At 39.4% G+C, this 17,562-nt stretch overlaps 2 protein-coding genes, 1 long non-coding RNA gene and 1 pseudogene across 13 annotated transcripts in view; 3 read left to right on the top strand and 1 right to left on the bottom strand.

The window, feature by feature from the left end:
- TADA2A (transcriptional adaptor 2A) overlaps nt 1-17,562 on the top strand; it is a 556,520-nt gene that overhangs the window by 218,604 nt on the left and 320,354 nt on the right. The window lies entirely within an intron of this gene.
- ACACA (acetyl-CoA carboxylase alpha) overlaps nt 1-17,562 on the bottom strand; it is a 329,721-nt gene that overhangs the window by 65,635 nt on the left and 246,524 nt on the right. For all 10 annotated transcript variants that reach the window (XM_050764555.1, XM_050764552.1, XM_050764562.1 and 7 more), the window contains 3 exons: nt 10,418-10,687; nt 4,563-4,660; nt 284-404 (listed from right to left, as the gene is read on the bottom strand). In XM_050764555.1, coding sequence (XP_050620512.1) covers nt 284-404; nt 4,563-4,660; nt 10,418-10,687 — 489 coding nt within the window. The remainder of the gene's footprint in view (nt 1-283; nt 405-4,562; nt 4,661-10,417; nt 10,688-17,562) is intronic.
- Nucleotides 8,993-17,562, top strand: part of LOC126939359 (uncharacterized) — a 93,276-nt gene continuing 84,706 nt past the window's right edge. For both annotated transcript variants that reach the window (XR_007720364.1, XR_007720365.1), the window contains exon 1: nt 8,993-9,026. This is a non-coding gene — a long non-coding RNA (uncharacterized LOC126939359). The remainder of the gene's footprint in view (nt 9,027-17,562) is intronic.
- On the top strand, nt 11,180-12,348 carry LOC126939346 (60S ribosomal protein L18a-like; annotated as a pseudogene).

Below are 17,562 nucleotides of genomic sequence, written 5' to 3'. Positions count from 1 at the left end.
CAAGACTCTGTCTCAAAAAAAAAAAAAAAAAAAAAAAAAAAAAGAGAAGAAAGGAAGAAAATAAAAAGAAGTTAAACTAAAAGCTAAAACAAAGTACTGGGTTTATTTGAAAAATTCAGTTATTTATATTATCCTATCTTCCTATTATCATGTGTGATTAAAATAAAATTGTAGACACACAATCTTCAAGAATCATTTGGGACAGAACAGCAGTGATAAGAGAAAAAATAAACCTAGCTACACAGCCAACTCTTCAAAAATTTCACATTCTGGAAAGATTTACCAGGCTGATGGTAATGATCTCATTATAGGCCAATGAGGATTCTCCAGCAATCATTCCAGAACCTCGAAGGTTCTCAGGTCCAATTCCCTCTTCTTTCCCAATAATATCTGTTATCTTGTACCTATTGGATATGGCCATGTCAAATTACGAAGGTTAAACACAGTAACAACAAGCCATTAAAATAATAATCACCATTAAAAGTCTGCTAAAAGTGCATTGAAAGCTTATATTTAATACCAGGGCTTTATGTGCTTCCTTTTATACTCTTCATTTATATGTATTTCCTTCTTAGCTTGGGCCTATTTTACCTGGAAGCAATATGGCTTAATAGGAAGAGCAAAATCTGGAATTAAGCAGATAGACTTTTTTTTTTTTGAGACGGAGTCTCGCTCTATTGGCAGGCTGGAGGGCAGTGGCATGATCTCGGCTCACTGCAATCTCCGCCTCCCGGATTCAAGCAATTCTCCTGCCTCAGCCTCCCGAGTAGCTGGGAATACAGGTGCGTGCCACCATGCCCAGCTAATTTTTGTATTTTTAGTAGAGACAGGGTTTCACCATGTTGGCCAGGATGGTCTCAATCTCTTGACCTTGTGATCCGCCCGCCTCGGCCTCCCAAAGTGCTGGGATTATAGGCGTGAGCCACCACGCCCAGCCAAGCAGAGAGATTTAAATCCTTGCTCTGATACACGCAGGAGTGTGACTCTAAAGATAATAATAACTTCTACAAAATGGGAATAATAATATCTACCTCTAAGGGTTGACAAGAAAGTTAAATTAAAGCAAACAAGGAGAAGGTTTGACGTTATAGATGGCCCTCAGATTTTAGATGCCCTCGCTTATTTTCTAGAACAAATTTTTTAAAAGCAAGGTCAATGTATATCTCTGTAATGAGCAACAGGCATCATATGAACAATTTTAGACAATTTTACATAGGAAGAGAATATCCAAACAGAGCGGTAGGGAGAATGAATGCTCAGCTTAGTTTCTCAAGTCAAAAATCCTCTTCTAAGGTGGGATGAAACGAAGGTCAAAATACTGAACTCTCATTCCTGCTCCTTCATAAATATCAAATATATACACAAGGGTCCCTGGATATGTCCTCTGGAGGGGCAGGTGGAATGTGTGTAGAAGTGAAATGCTGACCAAGTTGTCCAGAAAGCATCCGGTGAATCTAGTGGGAGTCACTCATCTGTCTTCCTGGCAGGGGATTAGGAGTGATAGCTGATAATGGGAAATGGGAGATGGGGAATGTAACTGATAAAAGAAAGGAAAAATACAAAGTTGAAAGTAGAGATGGGCATATATTATTTATTGTTCCACCTATACCCAGAAGGCTTGGCAGTGGGCACAGTTTTATAAATTGAAATAATAAATAAGTACCCCATAGTGGCTCTTAAAATACTTCCTCCTGGCCCCATATTTTCCTGCTCCCTTCTTCATTTCCAGCCCTCCATCAATTCTTTTTCTTTGCCCTTGCTGTTGATCTGTGACTTTGCATCTCTGCTTCCCAGATTCTGCTGTCTTTCTATTTTTAGCCTCTCCTAATATCCAGTAATTTCCCAGTTCTTCCTTTTGTTCTGTATCTAGACTCTGTCCTAAAGTTATATCAGAAATGAAGCTACTGTCCCTTAAGGGGGTTAATTAACTACATTAATCGTATATGTGTGTGTGTGTGTGTGCCTGCTCGTATAAGGTCCATATAGTCGTAAATATTCAAGGACCCAGCCAGATTTGCCTGTAACAAACTCAATATTCATAGATTCCAGAAATGAAGAGTTAAAAAATATCATAGGGGAAAAATCCCATTCAGAGTAGCAAGAAAAAATGCAAACTATTTAGAAATAAGCATGAAGAAATTGGCAGAATCTCACCATAACCATGTTGTGCCCCAAGGCACCATGATGAACTCCCAGAAGCATTACAAGATATTTTAAATTTTTGGGAGAAGCACTATTATATGTGATATCTGTGACCCTATGTGAACTACTAGCTTTAGATAGTTCAGAGTAGTTCACAGTTTGTTAGAATAGTGCTACATTCCTTTTGAAAATGTCCTGTCTTTGCAAAGCTAGATTTTTGAAGTTTCTGTGAAAACTCAATGAAGAACAAGAAATGTGGGTGGCTATATCCAAGCTGATTCCAAGGTTTGAGATGTTATGCTGACACAAATATCTCATTAGTAAGTAACTGTAATTATTTAAGAATAAATTTTTTCAATTTACGTATATAATTTTTTCAAATGATTATTAAGTTATTAGGACACAAATACTTATTGTTTAACTACCTAATAAGCAGAAATATTAAGTGTATCTTATACTCTAGGGGTGCTATGAAAAAATTACTGAGACACTAAGGATGCGATGAACCAAGAAAGTTTGGGAACCTCTGGCAAAACCTATATGAAGAAAACTACAAAACGTAAAAACAAAACAAAACAAAAAAACCACTCATACAAATGGAAAAACATACCATGTTTCTTTTTGGGGAAAGTTAGTATTATGAAGATGTCAGTTCTTAAATTAATGTGTAAACTCAATGCAATCTGAATCAAAATCATTATGAAAACTTTTTTGGAATTAGAAAAACATGAGCCTCAAGCCAAACACAGTGGCTTGCACCTGTAATCCCAGCTACTTGAGAGGTTGAGGTGGGAGGATTGAGGTCAGGAGTTCGAGACCAGCCTGGGGAATGTAGCAATATTCTATCTCGGGAAAAAAAAAAAAAATTAGCTGGGCGTGACGGCGCCTGTCTATAGTCCCAGCTGCTTGGGAGGCTGACATGGGACAATCTCTTAAGCTCAGGAGTTTGAGGGTTCAGTGACCTATGATCACACCACTGCATCCCAGCCTGGGCAACAGAGTGAAACCCTGTCTCTAAAAACAAAAAACAAAAACCCTCTACATTAAAAAAAAGCAAAAGTAGCCAATAATACTTGAGGAAAAATTTAAAATGTGAGAAAATTTGTCCCACTAGAATAGTTTAAATAGTGTGGTATTAGCCCAAGAGTAGACAGAACAAAAAAACACCAAAAAATAAATTTTCAGTAAATAGTATTAGGGCAATGAACTTTTTTTTCTTTTTTTTTTTCTTTTTTTGAGATGGAGTCTTGCTCTGTCACCGAGGCTGGAGTGCAGTGGTGTCATCTCAGCTCACTACAACCTCCACCTCCTGGGTTCAAGCAATTCTTCTGCCTTAGCCTCCCAAGTAGCTGGGACTACAGGCATGCATCACCAGGCCTGGCTAATTTGTGTATTTTTAGTAGAGATAAGGTTTCTCCATGTTGGCCAGGCTGGTCTCGCACTCCTGACCTCAGGCTATCTGCCTGCCTCAGCCTCCCAAAGTGCTGGGATTACAGGCCTGAAACTGCACACCTGGCCGAGCAATTAACATTCTTAAAAATACTTGCAGATTATATGAAATGCAAGTTATATATGAAAATGTTCAACTTCACTGGGAGTCAAAAATACAAGTTAAAATAACAATTGCCGTTTTTATTCCATTTTATTATTTGACAATAATCAATGTTGGCAGGGGTGAAGAAAAATTAAAGAGGGAAACAAATCCTATTCTATACTGCTGACAGGAATGCAAATCTTGGGAAGGCAATTTAAAATTATTTTTTAAAACCCTTTAAAATTGACTTTTTGACCTGTAATTTCACTTCTAGAAATCAAGCAAAAAGGGATGATCAGAGCTTTTAATTCCTAAAAGTTTATGTGAAATTTATATAAATATCCCTTAAGGGGGTTCAGCCCAGGGATGTGAAAAATTAGAAATAGTCTGAATGTTCAAATATATTTATTATAATAAAATACTATGTAGCCATTAAGCATCCTATTCTTAAATAATGTTTTAAGAATACAGGAAATTTTCCCAAAAATAGTTTTTAGTGAAAAGGATAAATTATAAAAGAAATTCTTGTTATAATCTCAATCACATAGAAAAAAGATAAGTCTACAGAAAAGACAGCAAGAGTATAACATAAATTCATAATTGTGGCCTGAAGGTAGGATTGTGGCTAATTTTTATTTTTTTCTTCATAATTGTTTACATGTTTCAGTTTTTCTAAAATGACTTAAGTATTATAAACGTCAAAACTTCAATCAATAATAAGGTTCTTCAGCTAATAAGTGGTAGAGCTGGATATAAACCTAAGACATCTAGATTATGTTATCTTCAGTGTCCTTCAAGGTTATGAACAGCCGTACAATAAGGAAAAAAATACCATATTCTCCTTTCTTTAGTCATGACCAAATTATTCCAATACATATATACCTACCTGGATTCTCCTTCATCCTCCACGTGTTCACAATGGACCGAGTTGAGAGCACTGACTCTCTTATAATCTTGAGGGGTCAGATATAAATACCTGTATCCCTGTGAAGCACAAATAGTTTTTAACTCATTATTTGCCATTGTCATATAACCAGAAGATACAGCAAAGCATACATAATGAAGCTTGTTCCACAGCTAGCTTTAAATTGCCACATCACTTCTTAGGTTTACTGTCTAATAGAATACTAGCACAGACAGTCCTCCTTTGAAAGATGGAAGTGCCTATTTTTTCAGTCACTAACTGTCCTTGAGACAAGATACCTTATAGCTGCAATTCTAAGTATATTCCATTCATTTCATTTTCTCTTTTTTTTTTTTGAGACGGAGTCTCGCTCTGTCGCCCACGCTGGAGTGCAGTGGCGCAATCTCGGCTCACTGCAAGCTCCGCCTCCTGGGTTCACGCCATTCTCCTGCCTCAGCCTCCCGAGTAGCTGGGACTACAGGAACCTGCCACCCCGCCTGGCTAATTTTTTGTATTTTTAGTAGAGATGGGTTTTCACCATGTTAGCCAGGATGGTCTCGATCTCCTGACCTCATGATCCGCCCACCTCGGCCTCCCAAAGTGCTGGGATTACAGGTGTGAGCCACCGTGCCCAGCCTCATTTCATTTTCAACAGGGTTAAAGGGTCATTTTCTGATCTTTAGTGACATCTCTATTAAAGATATCAACATGAAATTGAAGAATTGTGTGAATTACTGTTTTTCACTCTCTCAAATCCACAGGATCATCAAAATAAATACAAGCAAGGGATAACAGAGAACTGCAAATCTAGGAGATTCAATATTAAAATCAGAAGTCTATACAGTGCTAATAGTGAACACTGAACTCAGATCTTTTGTTTCTTCAATAAACAACTCCTAATGCCCATTTACATTTAAACAATTATACTAACATTTTACAATTGATTTATATGTATCTATACACACATCCACATACAAAATAGAGTTACATGGTATATGTGTTTAACTTAAGTGAATTAGTCACTCAGTCAAAAAAATAAGTAAACACAGGGAAGCATTTAAAATACTATGAGAAATTATGCCCACCATTTAACTCAATAAATGTATGTCCCACAGTGAGCACAACATGGAAAAGACATAAATCTGCAATTGGTCTTGCATGATTTGTGTTGAGAATGCCTGATAGCACTGAGTGTCATTAGTACGTCAGTCAGTATACATTTACTGAGTGCCTATTATGTACAAGGTACTATTCTAGGCACTGGAAAAACAGGAATTAACAAAAATAGACAAGAATTCCTACCCTTATGAAACATACCTCCTACTGGGAAAGCCAGCAAAATACACAAAATAAGTAAAATGTATAATGTTAATGGGAATAATGTTTAACGGAAAAAAAAAACGAAAGAGAAGGTAGACAGTCCAACTTTTAGAAAAAATAACCAAGGAAAGCCTCATTGAAAAGTGTCATTTGAGTAAAGACCTAAATGAGCTGAGGCTACGAGACATGAGGATATCTGAGGAAAAAGCATTCTAGGTAGAAGCAACAGCAAGTACAAATGCACTGAGGCATGATGTACTTCGCAGGTTTAAGAAAGCAGAGTCGGGTAGAGCCAATATGTGGAATAAGGTTGGGGGAGGCTGTAGCAAGAAATGAGGGCAGAGTGGTACGGGAAAGCCAATCTATGTAAGGCCTTGTAGGCAACTATAGGATCTTTGGCTTTTACTTGAATGAATTGGGAAGCTATTAAAGGGTTTTAAGCAGAGAAAAATTTTGTGATCTGATTTATATTTTAACTGGATCATTCTACCTGGTTTTTTTGTTTGTTTGTTTTTTGTTTTTGAGTAGAGTCTCCTTCTGTCACCCAGGCAGGAGTGCAGTGGTGTGATCTTGACTCACTGGAACCTCTGCCTCCTGGGCTAAAGCAATTCTCCCACCTCAGTGGGATGGGTGCCTGTAATCCCAACTACTTGGGAGACTGAGAGTTAGACTACTGCTACTGTTAGTAAGTAGCAGTGGAATTGGATAGAAGTACTCAGATTCTGGATATATTTTAAGGTAGGGATATAAACATGATTTACTGTTTAGATGGATGAATGGGGTGTGGAAGTGAATGTGGGGTGTGCAAGAAAGACAGAAGTCAAGAATAACTCCAAGGTCTCTCACTTGAACAAATGAAACAATAGAGGTACCATCTGTTGAGACAGAGAAGACTGTAGGAAGAACACATTAAAGGAAGATTAGAAGCTACAATTTAGGTAGACATTTAGGCAGATGTAAGTGGAGATGTTGAGTCTGGATATATGAATCTTGTGTTCAGGGGTAAGATATAAATTTGGACATTTATCAGCTTGTACATGAAACTTAAAGCTTTAAAAGACTGGATGAGGCTAGGTGCGGTGGCTCACACCTCTAATTCCTGCACTTTGGGAGGCCAAGCCGGGCGGATCACTTTGAGCTCACGAATTCAAGACCAACCTGGGCAACAGGGCGAAACCCTGTCTCTACAAAAAACAAAAAATTAGCCAAGCTTGCTGGTGCATGGCTGTAGTCCCAGTTACTCAGGAGGCTGAGGCTGGAAAATTGCTTCAACCCAGGAGGTGGAGGATGCAGTGAGCTGTAATCGCACCACTGCACTCCAGCCTGGGCAACAGAGTGAGACCCTATCTCAAAAAAACAGAACAAAACAAAAAGACAGGATGACGTCACCAAGGGAAGGTAAATAGGAAAAGGAGTAGGCCAGGGACCAAGCCCTTGAATCACTTTTTTCCTTCTACCCTACTTTCTATAATGGCTGTCTTGCCAAACCAACAGGTGAGAGGGCATTGAGTCCTAGTGGGGTTGAGAATGGGAAGTCCAGAACTTCTTGTTCCCGCTGCAACCTCTGTGCTCCTGACATGTCCCCATTCACATTTTTTTATATAATTTAAAAAACTGGCCAAGCACAGTGGCTAATGCCTATAATCTCAGCATTTGGGGAGGCCGAGGTGGGAGGATCACTTGAGGCCAGGAGTTTGAGACAAGTCTGGGCAACACTGCAAAACCTTGTCTTTATGAAAAATAAAAAAATTAGCTGGGTGTGGTGGTGTGCGCCTGTAGTCCCAGCTACTTGGGAGGTGGAGGTGGGAGGATCACTTGAGCCCAGAAGTTGGAAGACGCAGTAGGCTATGAATGTGCCACTGCACTCCAGCCTGGGTGACAAAGCAGGACACTGTCTCTTAAAAAAAAAGAGATAAAATTAATATAACATAAAATTCAACATTTTGGTTTTTAAAGGTTTTTTTGAGTCTCACTCTGTCACCCAGGCTGAGTGCAATGGCATGATCCTGGCTCACTGCAACCTCTGCCTCCTGCATTCAAGCAATTCTCATGCCTCTCTGCCTCCTGAAAAGCTGGGATTACAGACGTGTGCTACTATGACTGGCTAATTTTTTATATTTTAGTAGAGATGGTATTTCGCTATGCTGGCGAGGCTGATCTTGAACTCCTGGCCTCAAGTGATCTGCCTGCCTTGGCCTCCCAAAATGCTGCGTTACAGACGTAAGCCACTGCATACAGCCAAAATTCACCATTTTGAAATGTATATAACTCAGTAAATTTTAGTATATTCAGATGTTGTGCAACCATTACCACTAATTCCAGAATATTTTCATCAGCCCCAAAAAACCCCCTGTATTGGATCAATTTTCATATTTTAATAAAGTTGTTCTGTGAACTTTATTGAAGTATAATTTACATGCAACAAAATTCATCAGTTTTAAGTGTTATAATGTGATGAGTTATGACAAATGTATGTACTTAAGTAGCCACCACCACAGTCAGAATATAGAGTATTTCCATCATCTCCTGAAATACTCTTATATTTAGAGATGTGAAAGGCAGCAAAGGAAACTGAAAAAGAGGAGCCAGAAATGCAGGAAGATAAAAAGGAGACTTTGGGCTCTTGGAAGCCAACAGAAGAAAGTACTTCAAGGATGAAGGAATGACTAACTGTGTCAAATGCTAATGCTATTGTCAAATAACTAAGGTGAGGACTGAGAATTCACCATAGAATTCAGTAATATGGAATACTGGTGACCCTGACAAAAAGCAGCTACAGTGGAATGATAAGGATGCAAGCTCAACTGAAATGGGTTCAAGAGGGAATGGGAGAAGAACATCTGGAGACAGCAAGAACAAACAACTCTTTTAAAAACATTTTCCTATAAAAGGAAGGAAGGGAGGGATAGTGACTGGAGGGGTGTTTGTATGCTACAAGGGCTGATACAATACAGAAGGAAAAAGTGCTGATGCATGAAAGAGCAGGGAGAAGTGTTAATCATACACTTAAGTTGGCAAGAAAGGAGATCAAGTGTACAAGAGGAGGGATTGGCTTTAGACAGAAGTAGGAACTGTTCATTCAAAGTGTAGAAGAGAAGGTGAAGAGTAAGGGCACAACGGATGCAGGTACATGGGAGCTTGTAGAAGCTCTCTTCTCATTGTTTCTCTTTTCTTGAATATTGGGAAGCAAGGTCTGACAATATCAGCTGAGTGGGGAGAGGGAAGTAGATGTTAGAGGTTTGAGGGGAGAGATGTGAAACCGTCATCCAGGAGGTTGGTAAGCTTGAATTTAAAGTAAGACCAGTCAACAGAACTGTTTTTTTCTCCATCAAAGTTGAGCTGGGCAGGTGCAGGCATGGAAGCAGAATGGAGAGAATTGGATTTAAACAAGGTTTCTGTAAAGGCACAGAGTAAGCAAAGAGAGAAGCAAGTTGAAGCAAGTTGAGAGAGAAAGTTGAAGGTGTAGAAAAGATGGTGATCATAATGATTAATCAAGGAGTTAACCCTGGAGTTTAAGCTAGATAGGAATGAAATGAGGTGTAAAGAGGGAGTGAAGAACAGAAGAAAGGTGGGAGGATCAACAGGTGAGTTCAACTCAATGGTCCTGATGATTTCAAAGGATTGTCAGACTAGAGAGAGAGCTGAAAAGAGGACGGAGGGGGTGGCAAAGAAAGAGATACTTGAAATTGAGATTATGGGGAATGAGAGGCTGGGCTAGGGTATAGGATAGAACCATTAGAAGAAAAGGAGTCAAGGATCCAAGAAGCCAGATTATGGGAAGGATCATCTATGTGGATATAGCAATCACCAAGAATTATCACATGACTAGTAGTAATGGACAGAGTGACAATGTGCCAGGAACTAAAAGATGCAAAGAATGAGAGGGAGTGACCAAAGGATCAGGAAACACAAGGAGCAGTGAGGGTATGGCACAGTCTGATGACATGAGATTCAAAGATGGGATTTTTTCAGAGAGAAGGGAGAGGTGTCCGGAAGCAGCAAGGAGGGTAAAGAGGACAATATTCCCCTTCCAGGCTCAGTGGTACAAAAGAAAGACAGAAATCAGTCAGTACTCCAGAGGGCTACGGGGGAAGCAATATCTTTAGAGGAGAGACAGATCTCAAGGTGAATAAGGAGGTTGAAGTAGAAGATGAGGAGGTAAGGGATTTTGTTGATGATTGACCATAAATCCTGGAAGCCACAATGAAATAGTTTAAAGATAGATATTTTTGGTTTAGCATGTCTCACACTAAATGCATACCTACTATTTCATCTAGTGCTCAACCAAAGAAACAGCAACCTGTTTTATAGTTGGAAGAAAAACCAGGTGAACATATTGAGAAATAATTTTTCTCTAATATGGTGTCTTAAGGAATTTTCATAAATAATTTTGTTTATATTTAATTTTTACCATAAGTGGTGATTTTTGAACTTAAACCTCTACCTTTCCCCTACCTATCCACACATGTAGCATAACCATATAGCACTTTGAAATATTATATGTTCTTAGTGTGTACCTTGTAAGGATCCTCAGGATCTACCCAGGCCACATGAAACATATGACGAATTTCTTCTGCCAGTCCGATTCTTGCTCCACTGTTGGCTGATACATAGATGCGTGGAATACCTTCTGCCCTGGCAAGTTCAGAAGCTCTGAGAAATAACCAATCCTCTTGAGGCCCAAAGGACCCAATTCGGTATGTGATGTCATTGCCAATAACAATGATATCTCGGCCTTCTGGATATTCAGGACTTTTAAAGGTCATTTTCCAAGCTACCATGCCAATCTGGAAAGGCATAAACAAACGAATGAACAGAAGTTTTTTACATGCAGAATTTTTTCCAGGTTCCTTGAAGGTATCAGAGTATACCTAGGCACAGCCATTATGTAAAGATACACATTGCTAAAGAGCCACACTCCCTGTGGGAAACTAAAAAGACATTCTAATATGCTGCTAGATTATGCTGAGAACAGCTGATCTACTGTGTATTTCAAAACTGTCTCAATTCCTTCTTTGGGCCTGCTCAAAGAAGGCAGAAAAGCCAAAATCTAAATGCACTCAGGATACATGTGGAAGAATGCCATGGCACTGTTGATTAATTTCTCATTTTACTGCCATATATACTAAGACACTGATATGGTTTGGATGTCTGTCCTCTCTAAATCTCATGTTGAGATATGATCCCTAACGTTAGAAATGGGGCCTGGTGTGAGGTGTTTGGGTCATGGGGTGGATCCCTCATGAATAGCTTGGTGCTCCCCTCTGATCTGAGTTCATGCTAGATCTGGCTGTTTGAAAGAGTGTGGCCTTTTGCGGGTGAAAGCAAGCATGTAGAGAGTGCTATGAACGCCTTGGGCACACTACGAGAGTACAAGGTGGTGGGTTGCTGCCTGCCCACCCCCAAATGCCACATGCTGCCCTTCTGTGGTATGTGAATCTTTGCACCTAATCATGTCATTGCCAAGTCCCGCCTCTGGTACTTGGTATCTCAGCAAAAGAAGATAAGAAGTCTTCAGGGAAAATTGTCTACTGTAGGTAGGTGTTTGAGAAATCCCCCCTGCAGGTGAAGAAATCTGGCATCTAGCTGCACTACGACTCCTGTAGCAGCACCCACAACATGTACTGGATACCAGGACTTGACCACCATGGGTGCTGTCATCCAGTGCTAGTGAGACATGGGCACCTGGCATCACACACAGGCCCACTCCACCCAGATCATGAAGGTGGAAACTGCGGTCAGCAAGTGCTGCCAGCTGGCGGTCAAACAGTTCCATGACTCTGAGATCAAGTTCCCATTGCCCCACGGGATCCTGCATGGTTAGCATAAGCCATACTTCACCACCAAGAGGCCCAACACCTTCTTCTAGGTGCAGGGCCCTCTCACCCAGGGGTGACTCAAATTAACTCAAGAATGTCATGGTGCAAAAAAAAAAAAAGAGTGTGGCACCTTGCCCCCCACCTCTCTCTTGCTCCCTCTCTCACCATGTAATGGCTGGGTCCCCCTTCACCTTCCTCCAAGATCATAAGCTTCCTGAGACCCTTACCAGAAGCCCAACAGATGCAGTTGCCATGCTTATAGAGCCTGCAGAACCATGAGCCAAATTAACCTCTTTTCTTGATAAATTATTCAGCCACAGGTATTCCTTTATAGCAACACAAATGGACTAACACAGACACTATCTCCATCTTTTGTGACATTTGTTCCAAGAAATCTTCAACACACAAGGAAGCAGAAAAAGAATCACTTCTCATGGACTGTACACTTTTCATGATCCAGGCTCCTTGTACTGTCCTCTAGCATTTGATAGGAATAACAGAAACACTCCTTACTGGTTTGTTTCAGGTACGTTCCATTTCTGCAAGAATTTACTAATGCTCAACATTGCATCCTTGTGAGCATCTCTTGCTTTCTCCCAGCACCAGAAAACCAAAGGATGGAAAGAACTAATCTCTTGATGCACTATATGTAAATCTCTGCTCTCTGTTCAGCAGCATATGGCCAGCGACATAAATAAATGATATTGACTTAAAAGGCAGAGGTGACATGTCTCTTCCCACACTCTCATAGCCCTCTCCTGTTTTAATCCCCTTCGATATGAGAACTAGTCAATCCTTCTACTTGTATATTTGCTAGTTCCATTTCTTTTCTATTCTATTCACTCATACTCTAGTTACAGCTGTAGTTTTTCATGTCTGCCTGTTTCCCCTATACCTGGATAAGTAATGTTTTCCATTCATTTTTCCCCCTTTCTTTCTGTCTCTCGCCCCCCTCCTTGCCCCCACCACTCGCCACCAAACACAAAGCCTACCTACCAGATGAGCATCCCTGGTTCTGCCTAATGGAGCCCAGCCACATATGCAGCCTTGGTCCCTCATCCCCAGGCTGCTGCATATCACCTCATTGGGGAGCTGGCCATCAAGAAGGGCCATTAACAGATGTAAATAGCAGCATCCCTGGAAAGCCACATGCATCACCCAGACTCAACCGGGCCAGTGATCATAAGCTCTGAGTACACATTCCTCAATCCAATTGCACATCCACTGTAATCAGGCTGGTTGAAGCATTCTACACAGCTATTTGTGATTCTCAGCATTAGGAAATATATATATGAAACACCCACAGATAAATATAAGCTATTTAATATATCACACCATTGGCCAAATACAAATCAAAATGGATATAACACACAGAAAAAAATCCAATCACTTTCTAAGATAAGGTATTACTCCATCTACTCATTAAAGACAGAGAAAGGAAGGAAAAATAGATCATTCAAAAAATAGCACAGCGAACACTCAAATTTCAGGATAATTTTGGTTATGGTTTCTAAGAAGCTAGTTAATATAATCCCTGTACAAGCAGAAATATTTTATCTGCCTTCGCACATGCCCCCTTAACCCCAAATCTTTTGTTTTTCAGGAAGGAAAAGCTATTTCCTGTCAATTTACCTCTAAATGCATTTGTAGTTAGAAAGATTGGGTTTTACACCAAATTTTATGATATATTAACCTTAGCCACATAGGCCAGAAGCAGATTAGATACAAGCCCTGAAGAATCTACTTCAGCATTTGTGTGCTAATGTAAACATTGTGACCATGTGGCACTAGGCAGGCAAATAATACTCTTATCTTTCATTACTACCTGGGGACTCTAACTGTGTCACTTGGGCAGTGAGTTCAGCAATTGGCTAGGTCATTATGCTTGCAATATTGACTTCTAATTAGGTGTCAACACAGCAGCACCAAGAACACAATACTCTTTATCAATGTCTTTCCAAAGAGTGTTGCTCATCGACCGACCCCTCCTCCTGTCTTAAAAAGTACCATTACAGAATAGAGAGTGTTATTCCAGTCTTAGTGCAGCAAGATTCCTGATTGGAAGACATTCAGTTCTGAGGTAGCATGATGGACAAACATCTAAGAAAGCATTTATTATTCAATTTACATTAAAATTTAGATTTCACTGCTAATCAAAGGATAGGGCATATAAAGGTGAACATGGGCTTTAGAGTCCAACAAACTTAGATCCAAATCCAGGTGCTATCATTTATATTAACTGTGTGATGTTAAGAAAATTAATTTAATTTTACTGAGCTTCAATGTCCCCACATGCGAAATTAAGAAAATAATAGCCATGGGTTTGATAAACACACTATTAAAAGCAGAAATCTACTATATTAACTTCTACATAAAAAACTTTGTCTTTCTCTCTCCTCTCCCCTCACTCTGTCCAAATCTTACCCATTCTAAAAGGTTCATCCAAATTCCATTTCCTCAGTAAAGCTTCTCCCAGCCTAAAGTAATTCCTCTCTTTTCTGATCTCCTACTAAGACCTCTGTGTAGAGAATTTTTTTTTTTTTTGAGACAGAGTCTCAGTCTGTCACCCAGGTGGGAGTGTAGTGGTGCAATCTTGGCTCACTTGCAACCTCCAACTCCTGGGCTTAAGGCAATCCTCCCACCTCAGCCTCCCAAATAACTGGGACTACAGGCATGTGCCTTCATACTCGGCCAATTTTTGCATTTTTTTTTGTAGAGACAAGATTTCACCATGTTGCAGGCTGGTCTTGAACTCCTGGCCTCAAGCCATCGTCCTGCCTCGGCCTCCCAAATTACTGGGATTATAGGCATGAGCCGCCTTGCCCAGCCTGAGAATTCTTCTGATAACTAATCATAGGCTGCCTAGGATTGCTCTTGGCTTACCATCTTGAACAATTTTATCATCTCCTCTAGTGCTTCCCAGGAACACTACACATAGTAAGGGAGTAATAATGCTTGCTAGTTCCAGAGTCTTTTTATTTTTCAAAAATTTTTTTTTTTTAAGACAGGGTCTTGCTCTGTCACCTAGGCTGGAGTGCAGTGGTGCAAATACAGCTCACTGCAGCCTCGGCCTCCTGGGCTTAAGTGATTCTCCCTTTCAGCCTCCTGAGTAGCTGGGACCACAGGCGTGTGTGTCACCACCATGCCCAGCTAATTTTTTTTATTTTTTGTAGAGACGGGGTCTCACCATCTTACCCAGGATGGTCTTGAACTCCTGAACTCAAGTGATCCTCCCGTCTCGGCCTCCCAAAATGCTGGGATTATAGGTGTGAGCCACTGCGCCCTGCCTCACTTCTAAAAATAATACTTGAAAAATAGTTAACACCAAGGGCACAGAACATTGTCTGCCACATATATTTTAGAAGTCATGGAATAAGAGTCCTAGTCTTAAACTATTTTATTTTAAAAATAACAATAGCTATCATAATAACTACCATTAATTGAACATTTACTATCTGCTGTACTGTTCTAAAAGTTGACAACTACTGATAGTGGTTAAGAGCTTAAGCTGCAAAGTCAAGCTGTCTTGGTTCAAATCTCAGCTTTATGCTAGCTGTATAACCTTGGACACTTCACATTTTATAGCTTCACTTTTCCAGTTATAAAATGGGGATGACAGATTCTTTCTGGAGGTACTGTTGTGAGTAACACCATATTAAACTAGTACAGAGCCTGGCATACAAAAGCCCTCCAATGGTAGTTATTATTAACTCAAAGGTAGCTGTTATTATTGCCATAAGGAAATTAAGGCACAGAGAAATTAAGTAACTTGTCCTTATAGCTAATGTGAATTGTTTATTTTATTTTATTTTATTTTATTTGAGATGGAGTCTTGCTCTGTCGCCCAGGCTGGAGTGCAATGGTGCAATCTCGGCTCACTGCAACCTCTGCCTCCTGAGTTCAAGCAATTCTCCTGCCTCAGTCTCCTGAGTAGCTGGGATTACAAGTGCATGCCACCAGGCCTGGCTAATTTTGTGTGTGTGTGTGTGTGTGTGCGTGTGTGTGTGTGTGTGTGTGTATATATATATATATATATATATATTTTTTTTTTTTTTTTTGGTAGAGATGGGGTTTCACCATGTTGGCCAGGCTGGTCTCAAACTCCTGACCTTGTGATCTGCCTGCCTTGGCCTCCCAAAGTGTTTATTTCTTAAAAGGAGGTTCACATACACAAAAATGGTATTTTCTTTTTTTTTTTTTTTTAGACAGAGTCTGAGGCCATTGCCCAGGCTGGAGTACAGTGGTGCAATCTTGGCTTGCTGCAACCTCCGCCTCTCAGGTTCAAGTGATTATCCTGCCTCAGCCTCCCGAGCAGCTAGGATTACAGGCAGGTAACACCACACCCAGCTAATTTTTGTATTTTTATAGAAACGGGATTTCACCATGTTGGCCAGGCTGGTCTTGAACCCCTGACCTCAGGTGATCCACCTGCCTAGGCCTCCCAAAGTGCTGGGTAACAGGCATGAGCCACCACACCCAGCCAAGAAATGGTATTTTCTTTACTAGAGAAATTAAGGAAGTATGTTCCTTAATCAAAAAGATATTAGGAGAAAAACTGGCAAAAAAAAAAAAAGAGGTCTGTGGTTTATTTAACACAATTGTATCAATATTTATTTCTTAGTTTGGTAATTATATCATGGTTATATAAGGTGTTAACATTAAGAGAAGCTGGGAAAGGGTATACCAGAACTGTCTAATACTATCTTTGTAACTTTCCTGAAAACCTAAAATTATTTTGGAGGGAAGTAAATTGGATAGCAAGATCACTGTTACTGTTCTGTACAGCCTTATAAGATGATGATCATGAAGATTAGGAAGAGCATTTAAAAATACCCATGATGTAATACTAAATTAGAAAAGGGGTCAGACTCAGGAGCCGCATTCTGAGACTCTTCTGAATCCGAATCTAAGATAATTTGACAGAAATGAGACTCAACTTTCTAGCCATGTACCCTTATGTAAGTTATCAACCTCCCTGTACCTCGGTTCCTTCACTGGTAAAACAAGGGTAATAAAAATCTACTGCATAAGTTTGTTGGAAGGATTAAATACATGTTAGGTCCTAGGATAGTGCCTGGTATATAGTAAGTGCATAGTATGAATGACAGCTTCATCAGTTGAAAAGCATGTTGAAAAAACAAAAATAAATAAGAAACAGCAAAATGAGGTGATAATTATTGGGATGATGAAATTGTATTGGTTTTTTTTCCATTCTCCAAATTTTTGTGTGTGTGTTTATATTGCATTGATAACTTTAACTTTTTATAAAATAAAAAATAACTGAGAAAAGAAAACTACCAAATACTTCTTCACTGGGTGATAGGTACATGGGAGTTTATATTACTTATGCTTACTTTAGTGTACGTTTGAGCATTTCCATAATAAAAAAAAAAAAATTAAGGGGGAAAAAAATCTCACCAGCCTAATCAATTTCCCATATTTTAGAGGAACTAATTCTAGATTGTAGTCATACTACAACAGATCTTATTTATATAAAATTTGAAAGAGATAAACATATGAAAATTAAAAATCGAGACTCACTTTAAAGAGAAAGAAATATCAAGAACTAAGTTTGTTGGGTTATCATTTCATTTTCTAAAAAGAAATGCTCTGCAATGATGTGGTAGAGTGTAAACATATGTATACATAGGTTTATACAATATTAATGTCTCTACCTGAGAAGTAACTGCTTCAGTGTTTTTCTGGTCTGATGGTTGAATACATATTTATATTTTTAAAGTCAATATTTGTATAATAGACAAGAACAGTGCCTATCAGCTAAATACATATTTAGGACTGTACCACATGTATTACAAACATGTACTAAAATCGAAAGCTTATAT

The sequence above is a fragment of the Macaca thibetana genome, chromosome 16 (assembly GCF_024542745.1).
Source record: "Macaca thibetana thibetana isolate TM-01 chromosome 16, ASM2454274v1, whole genome shotgun sequence".
Lineage (NCBI taxonomy): Eukaryota > Metazoa > Chordata > Mammalia > Primates > Cercopithecidae > Macaca > Macaca thibetana.
This window is presented reverse-complemented; position numbering and strand designations above follow the sequence as displayed.